The sequence below is a fragment of the Vombatus ursinus genome, unplaced genomic scaffold (genome assembly GCF_900497805.2).
Source record: "Vombatus ursinus unplaced genomic scaffold, bare-nosed wombat genome assembly UNPS02009573.1, whole genome shotgun sequence".
NCBI lineage: Eukaryota > Metazoa > Chordata > Mammalia > Diprotodontia > Vombatidae > Vombatus > Vombatus ursinus.
The window spans coordinates 25,744,937-25,763,239 of record NW_020949351.1 but is presented as its reverse complement, the minus strand read 5'-3'; the positions used below and the strand labels follow the sequence as shown (position 1 = coordinate 25,763,239).

General features: G+C 34.1%; 1 protein-coding gene across 5 annotated transcripts in view; it reads right to left on the bottom strand.

Annotated features, from left to right (window-relative positions):
- The window catches only part of ATP9B (ATPase phospholipid transporting 9B (putative)), a 450,228-nt gene that overhangs the window by 81,814 nt on the left and 350,111 nt on the right, over positions 1 to 18,303 (bottom strand). For all 5 annotated transcript variants that reach the window (XM_027852394.1, XM_027852395.1, XM_027852396.1 and 2 more), the window contains exons 14-15: positions 9,677 to 9,789; positions 6,751 to 6,999 (exon numbers count right to left, since the gene is read on the bottom strand). In XM_027852394.1, the coding sequence (XP_027708195.1) occupies positions 6,751 to 6,999; positions 9,677 to 9,789 (362 nt within the window). The remainder of the gene's footprint in view (positions 1 to 6,750; positions 7,000 to 9,676; positions 9,790 to 18,303) is intronic.

The following is an 18,303-nucleotide window of genomic DNA, read 5'->3' as shown; positions in this document are numbered from 1 at the left end:
TGAGACATAATTTCTGTGAGACTGCAATAAAAAACATACAAAATTGGATAGTACCCAGAGACTCAGAAAATAAAGTGCTCTGTTTAATAAATTACCCTCTTACCAAAGACCAAGATGACACCAGAGCCATAAACAAAGTAAGGATTGTAATGATGTACTGCTGAAGTATAATATATAAAACTGGTTAAGTCTATTAAATGATAATGCTGCTTATTAACCAAATATGTTGTGATAGGTCAATGCTGAGGTTAAAAAGAAAACATCAATTGAACCATTTCCCTAAATAAAGCTCCAGGGTGCAATATTCCAAGCACTTTATTCAATAAAAAATGCTTTTAAAATGGTACTCTGGTGATTGGGAAACATTGGCATCATCCGTCAACCTAACTGCAGGAAAGTTCAATAAGCTAAATAATGAACCATTTACATTATTTTCCTTAGGCTTCAGTGATTTGCAAACATTGCATCAATAGAGTTCTTTAAAAAATTATGATAAAGACCTTCTAGTCTTTTCATTTTCAGTTATAAAAATCAGATTTCTTTACAAAGGTCATTTAATGTTCTGCTCCTGTCAGCCTATCGAAATTGTCTAATCTCTATCACAGCAGAAATAAATTTTAAATAACCAAAAACATTTTAAAAATTAAGATAATTTTTCTTTAAAATGGGAAAATCATGACAGGACATGTTATCAAAAATGAAACTGCTACATTTTGTAACACGGGAAGTATACACAAGCAAACGGATCTATAATTACTTGTTATTACTGTTTAAATACGGTATAGATCAAATTCTAGCAAACATGAAATCATGAAGTAAATGTTGAAAATAAATCCTATAATATATAAACTTGGGTAATATCTTATATCCTAAATTAGAAATGCACTTTAATTTGATATATGAAATTTGCAAATCTCTCTAGGTGTCTGTTTTAGTTTCATTCTTTTAGCTCTATGTTACCTATGAATCAAAAACAAAATCTCTAATGTACTTCATAAGATGTATCTAATTTTCCATCCAGGATTTCAAATTTTTTGACATGAGTAGAAAAACAGGTTAAAATTATATATGCATATATGATAATTCTAAAAATAATGACAGCATCATAACATCACAAATTTAGAGGTAGAAGGAACCTTGAAGACCATTAATCCAAGCAACTATCCCGCTCCCTCCTCATTTTACAGATAAGGAAATTGGGGTCCACAGAGTTTATGTGACTTTTCCAGGGTTACAGAGTGTCAAAGTTAGAATCTGAATCCAAATCTTATGACTTCTGAGTTAACACTCATATTTTAAGCTGAACAAGGGAAATTAAGACTATAATATGCAATTTTCTGTAATCTATCAATAAAGTTTTCAGTAAAACAATTCTAATTTGTTTACCATACTAGTAGATACAAGATGGAGTGTTTTCCATGTACTATTCTATGGCAATATGGAATACTAAATAGCAAACAGATTATTTAGGACTAACTTTTAAGACATGCTATTGTGAGGGCAGATATGGTGACTCATTTCCTTCCTAAAAGTATTTGCTTATAGTCTATATTTGTTCTCAAAGCTAAGGAGTGGGTAATTTATAAAATTGTAAATAATTATCTTCTGCATTTTGAACCTTCACAATCTTCCTAAAAAGGAAGGGAAACACTACTAGATGATATACTTCTTTCTCTTGTTTGTTTCTTAAAGGGGAAGGAATGGAATAAGTGCATAACTTTCTGGCATATACTGCAATATTACTTCAGAATCCTGCCTTATGAGCTATTTTTTGTATATATAATTTATATATATACAAATATATACGTATAATATTTATATATATAATATACATAATATTTATATAATTTATAAAATGTAATTTTAAAAATTTCAATTAACAAGCACTTTTCTTTCCATCCTACCACCTTCCTTCCCCTCTCCCACTGAAATAAAGAGAAGAAAAACAAAACCCATATAACAAATACACATAGTCAGGCAAAACAAATTCCTACATTGGTTATGTCCAAAAGTTTTTGTCTTTTTGCATCTTGAGTCTATCACTTCTCTTTCAGGAATTGTGGTTCATTATTTCAATGACCAGAGTCTTTAAGACTTTCAAAGTTGTTTGTCTTTACAATGTTGTTGCTATTGTATAAATTGTTCTCTTGGTTCTGCTCACTTCATTCTTCATCAGATCATATTAGGCTTACTAATTTTCTTTGAAACCACTCCTTTCATCTTTTCTTACAGCACAAATAATATTCATATACCCTAATTTGTTCAGATAGTCCCCAACTGATGGGAATAAGCTTCCAGTTCTTTGGTACTATAAGAGCTGCTATAATGTACCTAGGGGTTGGTCCTTTTCCTCTTTCTTTGATCTCTTTAGGGTACAGGTCTGGTTGTGGTATTATTAAGTTAAATGGTATGCAGTTGAGTAACTTTTGGGGTATAGTTTCAAATTACTTTCCAGAATCAGCCATTACAGTTTACAGAAATACAGCCTATTAGAACTAGATAATTTCCTTATGTTATACAGATGCAGAAAGTGAAAAGAAGTATTCTGACTTGATAAAGGCTACAAAGTTAATTGGAGATAGAACTATGACCTAAATTCCAGATTAATCTGACTCACAGACTATTCTAGGTGTTCTTCTTGACTTCTCACTATTTCTTACTCCTTTAACCAAGCTATTGCCAAGGCTTATTGATTTCACTTTTGCAACATCTCTAGAATATGTCCCCTTCTCTCCTCCAACACTGCCACCACCCTGGTCCAGGCCCTCTTCACCTCATGCCTGGACTATTGACAGAGTCTTCTGGTGGGTCTGCCTGCCCATTTTTCTCCCCACTACAATCCGTCCTGCATTTAACCACCAATGTGATTTTCCTAAAGTGAAGTTTCTACTATGTAACCCCTCTACTCAATAAATTCCAGTGGTTTCCCATCACCTCCAGGATCAAAGACAAAATCCTCTCTCTGGCATTCAAAGTCCTTCATAACCTAGCTCCCTCCTACCCTTCCAGACTTCTTACACTTTAATCCCTGCTATGTACTCTTTGATCCAATGACAATGACCTCTTGGCTGTTCCATGAACAAACTGTTGTGTCTCTTGGCATTTTCTCTGGCTATCCTCATTTCTGGAATGTACTCCCTCTTCACGTCTGCCAATTGGCTTCCCTTAAATCTCAACTAAAATCCTATCTTTTAGAGGAAGCTTTTTTCAATCTCTCTTAATTCTAGTGCCTTCCCTCTCTTAATTATTTCCTATTTATCCCTTATATAGTTTGTTTGTATGTAGGTATTTGTTGTCTTTTCCATTAGACTCTGAGCTCCTGGAAGGCAAGGACTATCTTTTGCCTTCTGAACTTAGTGCTTGGCATATAGTTGATGCTTAATAAATGTTTACTGATTGATGGTTTATTGTAGAGTATGTGGAGAGGAGAAAGGTATAAGAAGACTGGAAAGATAGGGAAAAGCTAAGTTACAAAGGAGTTTAAAAGCTAAACAGAACCTGGAAAGACTTGTACGAACAGATGCAAAGTGAAATGAGTAGAAGCAGGAAAACACCGTACACAGTATCAGCAGCACTGTGTGATGATCAACTATGAATGACTCAACTCTTCTCAGCAACACAATGATCCAAGGCAAGTACAAAAGACCCATGAAGGAAAATGCTATCCATATCTGATGGACTCTGAATGCAGATTGAAGCATATTTTTTTTTCACTTACTTTATTCTTTCTAGTGGTTTTTTTCCCCTTGATCTGTTTCTTCTTTCACAACTATGACTGATATGGAAATATTTCTACAACATAGCACATGTATAAACTATATTAAACTGCCCCCATTTTCAGAAGAGTAGAGGGGGGAGACGAGAGAGGGAGAAAAATTTCGAACTCAAAGTCTTGTAAAAATGAATGCTAAAAATTTTCTTGACATGTAACTGGGAAAAAATAAAATATTATTAAACTTTAAAAAATGTTTTAAAAAATGGAAAAAAAGCCAAACAGAGGATTTTATATTTGATCCTGGAGGCAACAGGGAGCCACTCAAGTTTAATGATTATGTATGTATGTGTGTATGTGTATGTGTGTATGTGTGTGCACATGCATGCACATATGTAAGACATGGTCATACCTATATTTTAACAAGATGAATTTGACAGCTGAGTAGAAGATGGTCTGTAGTGGGGAGGAACTTGAGACAGAGAGACTAACTATCGACTTTTGCAATAGAGTATGCGTGAGGTGATGAGAGCCTGCACTACAGTGGTGGTTGTGTCACTGGAGACAAGGAAGTATATTCAAGATATATTGTAAAGGTAGAATCAAGAGGACTTAGCAACATGGGTAAGAAAGATTTAAGAGTTGAAGATGACACCTAGGTAGCAAGGTTGGGTGACTAGGCTGATAGTTGTGCCCTTAAGTAGGTAGGATTTTCCTGCTTTATTATCTCCCTCCTCCCCACTGAAATCAAGTGTCCTTTTCTCTGATCTTTACATAAAATATTCCATCTCTCATCTCTGTTTTCATACTGGAGGTCCCTGACACCTGTAGTGTACTCTCTCCTCACCTCCAAGCAAATTTCTTATTTCCTTCAAGATCAGCTCAAGAATCACTTAATATGTGTCAGGCAATATGAGAAGTGCTGGGGATACAAATACAAATAAGCAACAGTCTCTACCTTCAAGGAGTTTGCATAATGTAGGAAGAAAACCCATAAAAGAGAGATAAAAGCAGAGGGAGCGAGACTTGTGTGGCTGTATAGTTTTGCAACTGGCAGGGAAGTGGAAGGCTGGTTCTTGGCAAGATAATACAAAAGCTTACCTATCAGAGTCCAGGGTCCTAGGAGAAGAATTCAAGCTCCAATTGGAGAAAGATGTGAAAAATAGCAGCGTGCAGGTGGCATGGTTTGGAATAGGCTTGGAAGTGGCATGATGGCTTGCCTCTAGGCAAATCTAATAACTTAGTTCTTATAGATTTACTGGGTGATTTTTACAGTAAGACAGCTGAGTGAAAGGGAATGGAGATTACAAGATCCTATTATGTGTACTATTCGTTGTCTATTAAAAAAATACATTTGATAAACTTGGCCTGTGAGAAGATTTGAGAAAATGGACCCTTTTTGCCGAGGTAGAGTATGATTAATCAATGGGGAATAGTGAGTACACTGTCAGCTATGGCTGGGTTGTTTGTTTCACTGAACAGCCAGTTTTCTTTTTAATATTTTTTTTATTACACAGGATGGCTTACTGGGTAGAAGGGTATATTCAGAAATAAAGGTGATTATAAAAACAAATGAGAGGAATACAAATAAAGAAATTCTGATACTGTGAAGCAAAAAACAACACTGACTGAATACTTTTCCCCATAATAGTCTTTTTCATCCATTGAAGTCAAACAAGATTCCCTGAAAGGTATGACAATCAAGATCATAGAGACCTTTTTTTTTTGATGACCTTATGATTACTAATATCAAGAAAAATACAAAAGCAGAAAGAAATGTTCTACTGTCACTGAACATGTCCAGAACAGTCTAAATGAAAGAGGTCCATCAGATATGAATGATACTGAACTGATTACACAATGCCCAAAAACAGTATAGATTTTTGAAAATGATATCCTTCATGATTCAAATAAGCCTGAGATAACTATCCACACAGGAAAAATCAAATGCATAAAAATCCATGGACAGTACTGACCAACAGAAATAAATCTTCAGGAAACACTGAAAATTCCCCTTAGGGTATCATGCCATGCTTTTAATGACCCTATGCTTCTTCCAAAAACAAGGCCAACTTCTGAATGTGAATATTTGTTCAATCAACAACCATTTATTATGCACCTGTGGTAGGTGATGGGGTATAAATATAAAAATATGACAATCTCTGCCTTCAAGGAGCTTATATCCTACAGAATTCATGTTCACCATTATTTAAATATATAAATACTCAGTGATTTCTTTTTTTTTCCCCAGTGGAGAAAGGAATAGCAACCGAAGGAAATAATGAAATCTTGCAAGGCTGCATGGCTACTAGCTATGGAATATCATAACTAATACGATTATTTATAGTAACTTTGGGACAAAAAAACCAAATTAAATCAACATAGTAATTTACTTTAGATAAAACCAAATTACTTTAATCATGGATTTTATGTAAAACTCTTTAAAAAATAACTTAGGAAATTAGGTACCAAACGCAGAATCTATGCAAATTTCTGTGAAATGACACAAACTACCTAGAGCTTACTTACCTTTGTAATTTGTATTTAGTGTCTAAATCTTGCTAAGTAATAGAATGTTAATATTCAGGGTTAATTACCTATACTACATGATATATTGCTTTAAATTTGCTATGTGTTATGTTACTTTCAAGTTTCAACTGACTTATTAAAATTAAGCTGTAAGATAAGATTATAAAATCACCATGATTTTCCAGTTTCTTTCTTGTTACTCCTTGGAAATAAGATTATGTACTTTTCAAAATGTAACACTTTCAGGCCAAATTTGTCAGTCTGAAAGAAAGTAACCCACCTCCCATTTGCCTAATTCATGGTCAGCAAGTTAGCAAGTGAGAAAATCTGAAGGAATAATAATTCTCCAGGAAATTGCATATGTTTCTTTTCTATTTACCATGGTCATTATTGATTTTAAGAAAAGAATAAAAAGACCTGAAATCACTCTGTTCTTTGCCTTAACACAGACAAGTGATTTTAAAGCAATATTATTTAAGAAACACACTTTTTAAAAATGTTGCACTAACCTCGTCAGGGCTGGATGCCTGGTAAGTTCTATTTTCATCACTGAAGTCCTGATCCACCTCTGCATATTCTGTTTCACCAGTGACTCCAGCCCGGGACTCGTACACAGGCGTGACATTGTGACAAAGAGCAATAGCTTTCACTGCCTCATGTATTCTACTGCTAACACTTTTTCGAACTTTGGGAGTTGAAGACTGAGATTTTCTGGATGGTGTTGAGCTAGTACTGTTTCCACTAGTCTGCGAAAACATCTTTAAAATAAGAAACAGACAAAAAAGCAAAATAAACAGTGACATATATAGCAAGCTGCAAATAAATTATGCAGCTAAATTTATGATCATTAATATATTCTATTTTTCCAAAATTAATAATGATTAGGGGGAGAATTAATTTTATTATCTGCTTTCAAATATGTTTTTGTTTACAGGATAAATTACTTTTAGTCACTACTAAAGAATATCATTTTCATTCATTCTTAACTGCTTGAACATATCTACTTTTACTGATGAATATTTCCATGTAGTGAAATCTACCAAAACACACATTACCACAATATTTAAAACTTTAAAAATCCATTCAGGTAATTCCATTTTAATTGTATAATTTATTTTTCAAAAGGCCTTGTCAATTTATTTACCTACTACCAAAAAATAAAATATGTCCAAATACAGTATGGGAGCTTTTATTCTGGACAACTTTCATTAGAATTAACCTGCAATATACATAAAATAACATTGAAGTAATATAGGGGAAGGGAATAAGATACCTCTGTTGTTTTGGGTTAGCTAAAGGATTTTCCTCTATACAATAAATAAAAGGGTTGTTATAGTTTTTAACTTCATGTTGGAGATATTTATGATTTGGGTTGACCACAGTTAATTTTAAAAAAACACACCTTATGTACTGATTAAAATGACTGCTGTGGCATAGTTTTAAATAATGTTGCCCCTAACATAACTACCAATTCATCACCATGGTGCATGTTGGTCTCTACTCAGGTTCAGCTATATGATTTCAAACAACTGATTTCCCCCAGAGATGATGATTATTTTTTATTATTAACCTTCTATGTGGGGAAAGGCCTTTTAAGATTAGGGTGTGAAATAGCAACTTTGATTCCACCACTTTCTGTCAACTTTAGAGTAACTTCACAACAAGCTTCTTTAGAAACCAAGCCTCTTGCTTTTTGACTGAGTGTACTGATCCACTGAACCGTGAACATTATGCCCATCAAATTACAGTGTTGTCTAATAAAGGGTTTAACTTTTCTGCTCATCTGACACTGCTTTTCAGTGAAAGCTTTAAACCTCTGCATTTGCATTCTGCTAACACTGATGCCATTACAGCCACAAATAAATTAAGCCGATTTACTCCTTCTGAATTATGTTATGTTTATTGATGCTTGTATAATTTAATTTCACACAAATTCCATTAAAGATTATGCCCTCTATCACAAAATGCTTCCAGTGGGGAAATATAATCAGGTTATAATAGATTTGTGTGTTGCATTACAGTGGACCTAGTAGACTATTGTCATCTTAATAATAAAACACAACACAGACAAGGGATAAAAATCAATGTCACATAAAAACTACTGTCTAACCAGCTAACCAACTGACGGCTTCTATTAAAAAGGATTAAATAAAAATCCTTTTCAAATGGAAACAATTATTGAATATTTGTTTGTCAAAAATACAAAGTAACCCTTCATTTTTTTGTTATTAAGAGTTCCTATTAATGAGAAACTTCGTTGAAATCCTGTTTAAACATTATTATTCAGGCGCAACAGAGAAAACTGAAAAAGATGAACTTCAAGAAAATCAAGTAGTACCTTACAAATGAATTCAAAAAGACTGATGACTGGGTTAGGGAAAGTCATCCCCCGACTCCCTTATTACAGGTAACAAAAAGGTCAACCACACATTCATATTATTCATTGCTAAATGTCTTAGAATAACAGACAATCTTATTTATTTAATTAGTTCTAAATGATGCAGATATGAAATTAATAATATGTGTAGTCAATACCTCTCTTTAAAAACAAAACAAAACCCAAATTCAAAGGAAAAAACTGATCAAGTACTAGGGGGCTCATAAAAGTTCTTTTAATCAAAGAAGTAGCCACAAAAAAAATTGGGTTTTTTTTTGTTTTTTTTGTGAGGCAACTGGGGTTAGGTGACTTGCTCAGGATCACACAACTAGTAAGTGTCAAGTATCTGAGGCTAGCCACCTGGCTGCCCCCACAAAACAATTTTTGCTCCAACTTTTAAAATGTTACAATGGAATATACTAATTTAGAAGAGGAATTAAATTTCCAATTCTGTTTTAACTTGAAGACTGATATAATCAATAGATAAAATCAGTACCAAAGTTATGTCTCCAAGACTAAAGAAACAGTTAATTTTATAGGTGTTAACTATAAAATAACAATATTGTGTCACTTTCCACTACTGGAAATTTATCTATCAGGATTATACATGCTATGGGTAAAGCATAAACTTCACACAAAAAAAACCCAGCGACAAAGGTAGCCTGGGTAAATTTTGTCCTCCAAAGCCTGCGTTAGAGAGAGGGTTATTTGCATGGCTGAATTTGGTTACAAATTGATAAAGGCAAAAACTACTGCAACAAAAAGTAGAAGTTTTTGCATGTTGGTTTAGGTTGAATTCAGGGATGTGGGGTTAGAACCTAAAGGGAATAATCCTTAAATTGATACTGTTAGAGTTGGCAAGCCTTAAAAAACCTACCTAAAAATATACACACATATAATATGATTTGCATATATTTAAAATAGTTAAAATAATACCCCAATGTTTGTTCATAAAAAAGAAAACTGCTATTTAATCTATTTTTCATGGAAGTTTTTACCAGGAGTAAAAAAAATTCTCGTGCTCTTTTAACAGACATTAGGAATAGAAAAAAAATTACCTGTGAGTAAGAATTAATGATGTGATTTTGAATTTCATCCATTGTGTCAGTTCCATAAGATACAGTGCCTAAATGGAGACGCTTAAATATCATCTCATTTTGAGTAAGTGTTCCTAGGATAAAATGATGAAAACAAGAAAGAGCAATTCATTTAAATATGTTCTAAAGAGAATGAAATGTTTACTTTCTGTTACTTTCCTGCAGTATTTGGCATCCTCTAAATATCAGATTATGCCCCAATGATCCTTCATCATTTTTACCCATGATCCGTTTTTTTTTTTTTCTTCTTTAGGCAATTGGGGTTAAGTGACTTGCCCAGGGTCACACAAGTAAGTAAGTGTCAAGTGTTTGGTCTGAGGCCACATTTGAACTTAGGTCCTCCTGACTTCAGGGCCCCATGATCCTTAATTAATATCACAGTTACGATTTTTTTTCTCTTGTTAGCAAGACCAAGAAACATAGTATGTCAAAACTAGTCCTTAATTGGTCAACTTAATTAAATGAAAATAATTCATAGTTTTATATTTAAAAAAGTTATGTGCTAAACTGTATATATTCACAAATTTTATATATTCTGGGAAAGACATATGAAATATGATTATACTATTCCTGTGCTTCCAAAACCTTCAGTGGCTTTCTATTACTTACTAAGTTTATACTGCTCTGTCTGGTATCCCATATCCTTCATAATATGGTAATAATTTTTATTTTTAGCCTTATCTCTTATTCTTCTGCTGCCACATATTCTATGATTCATCCAAATGAGACTATTTATTCTTCATTACTGAATGAGCTTCTGTGCATTTGCTGGAATGTCTTCCTTTGACCTTTTTGTCTACCATCTATTTTTTTAAATATTAATTAAAAAATTTTTGAATTTCAAATTCTTTCCCTCTCTCCAATACCTCCCCACCCACTGAGAAAGCAAGCAATATGATACTCGTTACATATGAAGTCATGCAAAACATTTCCATATTAGTTATATTTCAAAAAAAAAAGCAAGAAAAACAAAGAAAGTAAAAAAAAAACAAAAACATGCTTCAATCTGCACTCAGAGTTCATCAGTTTTCTCTGGAGGCGGCCAGTATTTTTCATCATGAGTCCTTTGGAATTGTCATGGAACATTTAATTGATCAGAGTGGTTAAATCTTTCACAGTTTACCATTCTTACAATATTGCAGTTAATGTGTAGCCTGGTTCTGCTCACTTCACTTTGTATCAGCTTATATAGTTCTTCCCAACTTTCTCTGAGCCCATCCCCCTTGCCATTTCTTATAGGATAATACTATTCCATCACAATCATATACTATAATGTTTTCTTTTTTCACCATTCTCTAACTGAGAGGTCTACTATCTATTCTTAAAGCTCAATTCAAATGCTAAATACCTCCATGAAGCCAACCCTTGCTGCCTAGAGAGCAATAACCTTTCCTCTTAGAATTCACATAACACTTCATTTTTCATCTCCCTCTAATGCATTTGAGGTATATTATATGCATTATATAGGTAAGTGTTTACCATATCCCCCTACTAGGAATCAGGAAAAGAACACCATAATTTTCCTTCCAGTGTATATAGCACAATGTTTTTTAGAAGTAGCAGACACTAGAAAACTCACAGTATTTTAATTTTTAAAAATTTACTTGTTCAATTAAATTTTAAAAGAAGAAAAACAAAACTCGTAACAGATATGCATAGTTAAGCAAAATACATTTTTATATTGGCCATGTCCCAATAATATATGTCCTAGTCTACACCCTGAGTCCATTACCTCTCTGTCAAGAAGTGGGTAGTATGTTTCATCATGAGTCCTCTGAAATAGTGATTGGTCATTTCTTTGATCAGAGTTCTTAAATCTTTCAAAATTGTTTTTCTTAAGAAATATTGTTGTTACTATATACATTGCTTTCCTGGATTGCTCATTTCACTGTGCATCAGTGCATAAAAGTCTTCCCAAGTTTCTCTGAAATGATCTTTTTCATCATTTCTTACAGTATAAAAATATACCATTATATATTCATATACCATAATTTGTTCGGGCATTTTCCAATAAAGGGGCACCCCCTTAGTTTCCAGTTCTTTTTGCCACACCCAAAAGAGCTGCTATAAATATTACTGTAAATATGGATCCTTTATCTCTTTCTTTGAATCCTTTGGGGTGCAGGGCTAATCATTCAAAGTATCTTTAAAGGTGGTCTAAGGCGTTTCATTATAAAACCATTTGAGACTAAGCATCAATAAAACATTTCTCAAAACCATGTAAGAAGCCAGAACTAAAGTAAATCTAACAGTTTTAACTGTTGCAAAATGAAGTCTCTTTAATACAGGGGAGATGTAAGGGGTGGGGGAAGAAACAGTAACCACAGAAGAATTTTTAAACCCAGGTTTGAATCTAAGTGTATAATTAATAACAGTAAGATTTTGCTCATATATAAATTGGAAAGAAGCAAGCAAAGAAGGAAACAAGCATTTACGAAGTGCCTACTATGTCCTAGGAACTGCACTAAGTGCTTTACAAATATTTTATCATTTGATCTTTAACAACAACCCTATATAGCAGGTAGCTGCTATTATTATCCTCATTTTGAGTTAAGGAAATGGGCAGAGTTAAGTGACATTCCCTGTGTCACAGAGTTAGTAACCTTCTCAGGCTGGATTTGAACTTAGGTCTTCCCAATTCTAGGTCCAGTGCTCTGTTCACTGCTCCACCTAGCTGCCTCTATTGACAAGTCTTACATGAATAAATTAAATATTATATTCTTTCAATCAATCAACAACTATAAATTCAACTCAATTCCATAAATATTTATTAAGCACCTACTATGTGCTAGGCGCTATACTAAGTGAGGCAGATACAAATAAGAAAAAGAGATAGCCCTTGTTTTTAATGAGTTTATAATCTAATGGGAAGACAATAAAAGCTGAAAAGCGGGGGGAGGGAAATGTGTGGGGGGAAACCAGGGGGTACCCAGGGCAGAAGAGGAGGTTAAGCTTCCACTATGTGCCAGGCAAAAATGCAAAGGAATTTGAGTTTTAACAAGGAAGAAAAGTAGTACATATAAGATATATACAGCACAATTATCAAATGAATAAATACAAATATACACAAAAGAGTTACATAAAAGGTCATTTAGGAGGGAGGACACTAGAAGTTGAGGGAATTGGGAAGGAATTCATGTAGAAGGTGGTACTTGAGCTGCTTCTCAAAGGAAGAGCGAAGCTCCATGAGGAGGAGGTAGGAGAGGGTGCATTTGATGGGAGAAGGCTAGCACAAAGATACAGATTAGAGATAGAATGTCATGAATGAAAAATAGAGAGAATGGCAGTTTGGGTAGACTTAAGAGTGCTGGAGAGGGAGTAATGTTTACCGAGGTTAGAAAGAGAATTTGCAGTTAGACTGTTAAAGGTTTTAAAGACTAAACAGAATTCATAAGAAAACAGTGGAGTTGGCTGTATGGGGGATTCACATGACCAGATCTATATTTAAGGAAAACTAATTTTGTAGCAGTGGAATGGAGAAAAGACTTGAAGTAGGGACACCAATTAGGAGGCTGTTGCAATGACCTAGGTAAGAGAAGATGGGGTCCTGAATGTGGTAGCTCTCTGTGGAGGGAAGGGTTTTGATGCACAAGATGTTGTGAAGGTGGAAATGGCAAGATTTGGCATCTGGTTGGATTTGTAGGGTAAGGGAGCATGAGAAGTATAGGATAATGCTGCTGTTACAAACCTGGAAGACTGAAAGGATGGTGGTGCTGTCAAGAGAAACAGGGAAGCTCAGAAATCGAGTGGACATAAAACAAAGATAATAAGTTCAATTTTGGACATGTTAAGTTTAAGATGTCTCTGGGAAGTATAGTTTGAGATATCCACTAGGCAATTCTACATGGAGGAAGCAAGAGCTTTCTTGTCCAGTCAATTTTCTAAAAGGCAAACCTTTCTAATTTGTATCCTCCACAAAGGTGGTTATTTATTAGGACTGCTGATGAATTAGTGAAGAGGAGCTTCAGTATAATGGAAACTAGAGGGCAAGCAAAATTAATTCACTATTGGTACATAAAGAAAGACAATTTGGGAGGACCATGAGTAGTTCAATTTTATAAGATTTCACGGTTGGTGCTCTGTCAAAGAGATAACAAAGAGATAACATAAACTGACTAATGTACTAATTTTATATCATAGAGTAGCATAAAGAGATAATGGTACAATATATTTTTAAACCCTAAGTTTTTTTTCCCTAATATGTGGCATGTAAATAAGAATAAATTCCAAATAGTATTGAATAGACTAAATATGCAGAGTGACACAGAGTGTGTCTATGTAAAAAATATGTATACATCCAGAGATATATGCCTTCACTAGTTTGGGCACTCTCTCCATTGGTGTACATTGCAACTCCTCCATACCTAAGCAAACAGCCAGTTCATCATGCTTTGGCCTACAACTGCTCCATAATCCTCCCTTTCCCCTCAAACCCCCGTCCCCAACCCCTAAACATTACCTAGTGACCTCTGAACTTTGATAGCTGCTCTTTGGATAACAGATACATTCTGTTACTGAGCCTTGATTCTTACCACCTTGAGAGACCTTCTAGAGTTTACACTCTGCATAGAAAGATGAGGCATTAGAGTAGGACTTTAGTACTAGAGCCATGATAAGGATTCAAGTTTTGCCTCTGACACAAACGACCATGGGCAAGCCACTTTATCTTGTTACAAGATGAATCTGCAGAGGAAAATTCCTCAGTGTAGGTATACTTAAAAGAATATTTATGGATGACTATTTGAAGGGACTTATCAACATGAGATGCACTTTCATGAAATATAATGCCTATAATTAATTCATTTTTTCTCCCCAATTACATGTAATATAAAGAAAGTGAAAAGTTCTACCTGAGATTATATATAAAAATATAATTAACTTTAGTAAAACAACTGTTTTTTTTCCCCCTTTGGTACTTCATGAAATTTTTAAAATAAAAGGAAACAACTACTTTGACAGGTACCATTTGAATGTTGGGATAAAGTGTTACAATAGAAAAAATGAGGACACTCACTTGGCTCACATTTCTACAACTGTCCTAAAAACACTTTAAAAACTTTAAATAAATAAAATTTAAATATCAATACCACACTTACATGGTAGCGATATGTAGTCAATTTACCTTCATGATTGGCTATATGGTTTTAGGGAGAAGATATTATTTTTGAATTTTTTTTTTACCTAAACAGTACACAGTTTTCATTAAAATACTTTGAAACATGACAGAGAATCTAACCCTCCCCCTCAAATTTTGCAATGTGCTCTATTCCTAACTCTGTTCCTTTTAAAATTTTATTTCAAAGACTAGTCAGATTCTCAATTTAAAAAAATGAACGTAAATGATTGACTGAATTTCTAAAGCAGCCTTTGTGGAATTGCAGACTGTCAACTGTCTCTGCATTCTCCACCTGAAGCTCCTTCCTGTCCCTTGGTCCCCAGCAGCCAATGACTGAAGATCAGAAAAGAAAGGCTGTTTCACCAAGGTCATTGCCACTGTCAAGTGGCTCAATATCAGAAACAGATATGGTTTTAACATTGGAAATGAGGTTAAAGAAGATGCATCATTGTATCAACAAAAGCTTTACTTGATCCCCTAAAGACCATGGGACCTTTCCATCTGACTTGCTGCTGAAACCTCCTCTGTGATACCTTCCCTAATAGAACGTAGACCATGAAGGCACTGTTTTTCTATTTGCATTCCTGCTGCTTAACACAGTACTTTACATACAGTAAATCCTTAATACATGCTTTCTCCTTTATTCATTTTTAAATCACAAGAAATATAAAAAGTCAGAACTGTGATTCAAAACCCCCAATTCTGTTCTCAATTCTCCTACTTATGTGTTGTGTACCCCAGTGATTAGTCATTTAACTTTTACAACTTAAGTTTCCTTATCTATAAATTTATGTTAGAAATCATCTTAGATGTCTCTAACATATTGGTATCTGAACTGAAAAGTTGTTAATACGTGTTAAATCTTGATTTAAGATTCCTCAGTGTTATATAACCAGTTCTGTTCTTATGGATACCATTTATATTTTATATTAAAATACTTTAAAATCAATGAATTAAAAGAACAATGCCAGGAGTGCTAAAGGTCAGAATGAGTTAAAGCTAGACAAAAAAGTCAAGAAAAGGGGTGTTAAAATTTCTGTTATTATTTTCAGGTATAATGTGGAAAAAAGGGAGATCAAACAGGAAGGGATATGACTCTGGTCTAAATGGAGGGGGCAATGAGAATAGATGATAGGGAAAAGGCAGAGCTTATAAAGTCTTATTTTGCTTGTTTTGTCTGCAAATGAAGAAGATTTCTTGCTTGACTGGCCCCAATCTACCCTTCCAACACATTATTTCTCTTCATGCTCTCTAGTGATCCCTGAAAGAAAGTGTTGAATGGCAAAGGAGCTTCAGGAGTCCAAAAGGGAAAATGTGTACATATTTTCTTTTCTTTTCTTTTTTTGGGTGAGGCAATTGGGGTTAAGTGACTTTTTTTCCCTTTTCTTCCCCCACCCCTTTATTTTTTTTGGCTAGACAATGGGGTTAAGTAACTTGCCCAGGGTCATACTGCTAGTATGCGTCAAGTGTCTAAGGCCAGATTTGAACTCAAGTCCTTCTGACTCCAGGGCCGGTGCTCTATCTACTGCACCACCTAGCTGCCCCTATGTGTGCATATTTTCAAAAAATAGAAAAGGATATTTAAACTATAGGCAAATGAATTTGACTTTAATTCCTGGCAAAATTCTATAAATTATTACTAAAGACATGGTTACTGAGCAACTAGAAAAGTTGTTCATACTCTGTGACAGTCAGGCTCTAAAAATTTTAAGATCGATTTTAATAAGGATTAATGTTAAATCAGGCAATTGGCTTCAAAAACCCCACAAGTTTATAGTGCAGAAGCTGTGGCTATAGAACAGTTTGACTGAAAAAAGGTCTGGAAGACTTATTGGCCGAAAGCTCAAGGAATCAACAATTAGTTAAAGAAAGCTAATGTGATGATCTAAGGTTTCAATAAAAGGCCTAGAATTCAGGACTACAGAAGTGATAATCCTGAGTCACCTGAAAGAAGGAGGGCATGTATTATTCTAATTTTTATGGTGCCAAAAGAGTTAAATACTAAAAATGGGACTGCTTTGTGAATATTTCTTGGCTTTAAAATCTTCTCTTTTGACAGACATAAAAATTTATAAACTTTTTAAAAAATTAACTAATGGCCTGGTTTTCTTTTCATATCTTGATTCTCCATTAATAACTCATCACTTTATTCTCAATATCATATTGAGTAGTTGGGGGACTCACTCATTTTGGAATTAAAATACACACAGGGGAAACACTGAAAGTCATTGGAAGAAAGCAAGTAAAAAACCGTCTAATAACACAATAGTATTTAGAGACTATAAATTGTTTAAATAGTTAACATTCAGCTTATGCATCGGACTCATTATTGCTCTTTTGAGATACATTCTGTCAGTTATGAGCTCCTTGAGAGCATGGCCTAATTTTTGCTTCTTTTTGTATTCCCCAGTGTTTAGCACAATTTCTGGCACATGGAAGGCACTTAATAAATATTTACGACTGACTGAGAACATTCAAGATGTGGGGGATAATTAAGAGAAAATGCCTGAAGTTGAGAGGGGAGAGGAGTAAGTGGTAGAAAGGGGCCAGGGCTTTGAATGCCAAATACAGAATTTTATAGTTGATCCTAGAGGTAATATGTAATAGGGAGCCAATGCAGTTCACCATGTATGGGGATTCCTGTATTTTAGGAAAAATCACTTTGGTAGCTAAATGGAGAGGATGGACAGGAGTGGGGAGAAAACTGAGGTAGGAACACCCACCAGCAGGAAACAGTAAACATGAGGTGATGAGGGCCTGCACCAGTAAAGACAGTCTCAGAAGAAAAAATGGGATGTATTTGTGAGATTTTGCAAAAGATAAAATGGACAGGCCTGGTCTAAAGATTAGACAAGGAAAGGGTGGGGGGGGCATCTTTTTGTTGCAATTGGAAAATAAAATCAGTTCTTTGACAGACTGGTATTAGATGTGGATATATACCTAAACTTTTTATTCTGTAGCATATTCCAGGGAACATGAGATACAGAGTCAAGAGAGCTGGCTAAAAATGATTCTATCTGACTCAATAAATCCATTTTAAAATTTGGCATACTGTGGATTCTATTACCCTTTTAGTAGCTATGATTAGAAAAAAAAAACCCTTCATTTCTGAAAATTTTTATGCAAGCAAACCAAAATTGTAATGCACTATAATTAATAACTTGGTGATAAATTTTCCTTATAACATCAATTTTTGTTTCAAAACAAATGAAAATTAGAAAACAAAAACCCAGTTATAATATCATTAAATTGTTAAAGTTACTAATAAATCATGTTACAAATGCTTTTTCCAAACAATGATTACATCTTTCGTCAGAGCAGAAATGGAATGAATCTATGATTATGAATTTGTTATTTGGATGAACACAACTTTAATGATTTCTTTAAAAAACATGGGTGGTGACTACAAATGGATATTTGTTATGTTCCTCAAAACCATTTTTTCACATTACAATTAATATTGGAGCTTTTA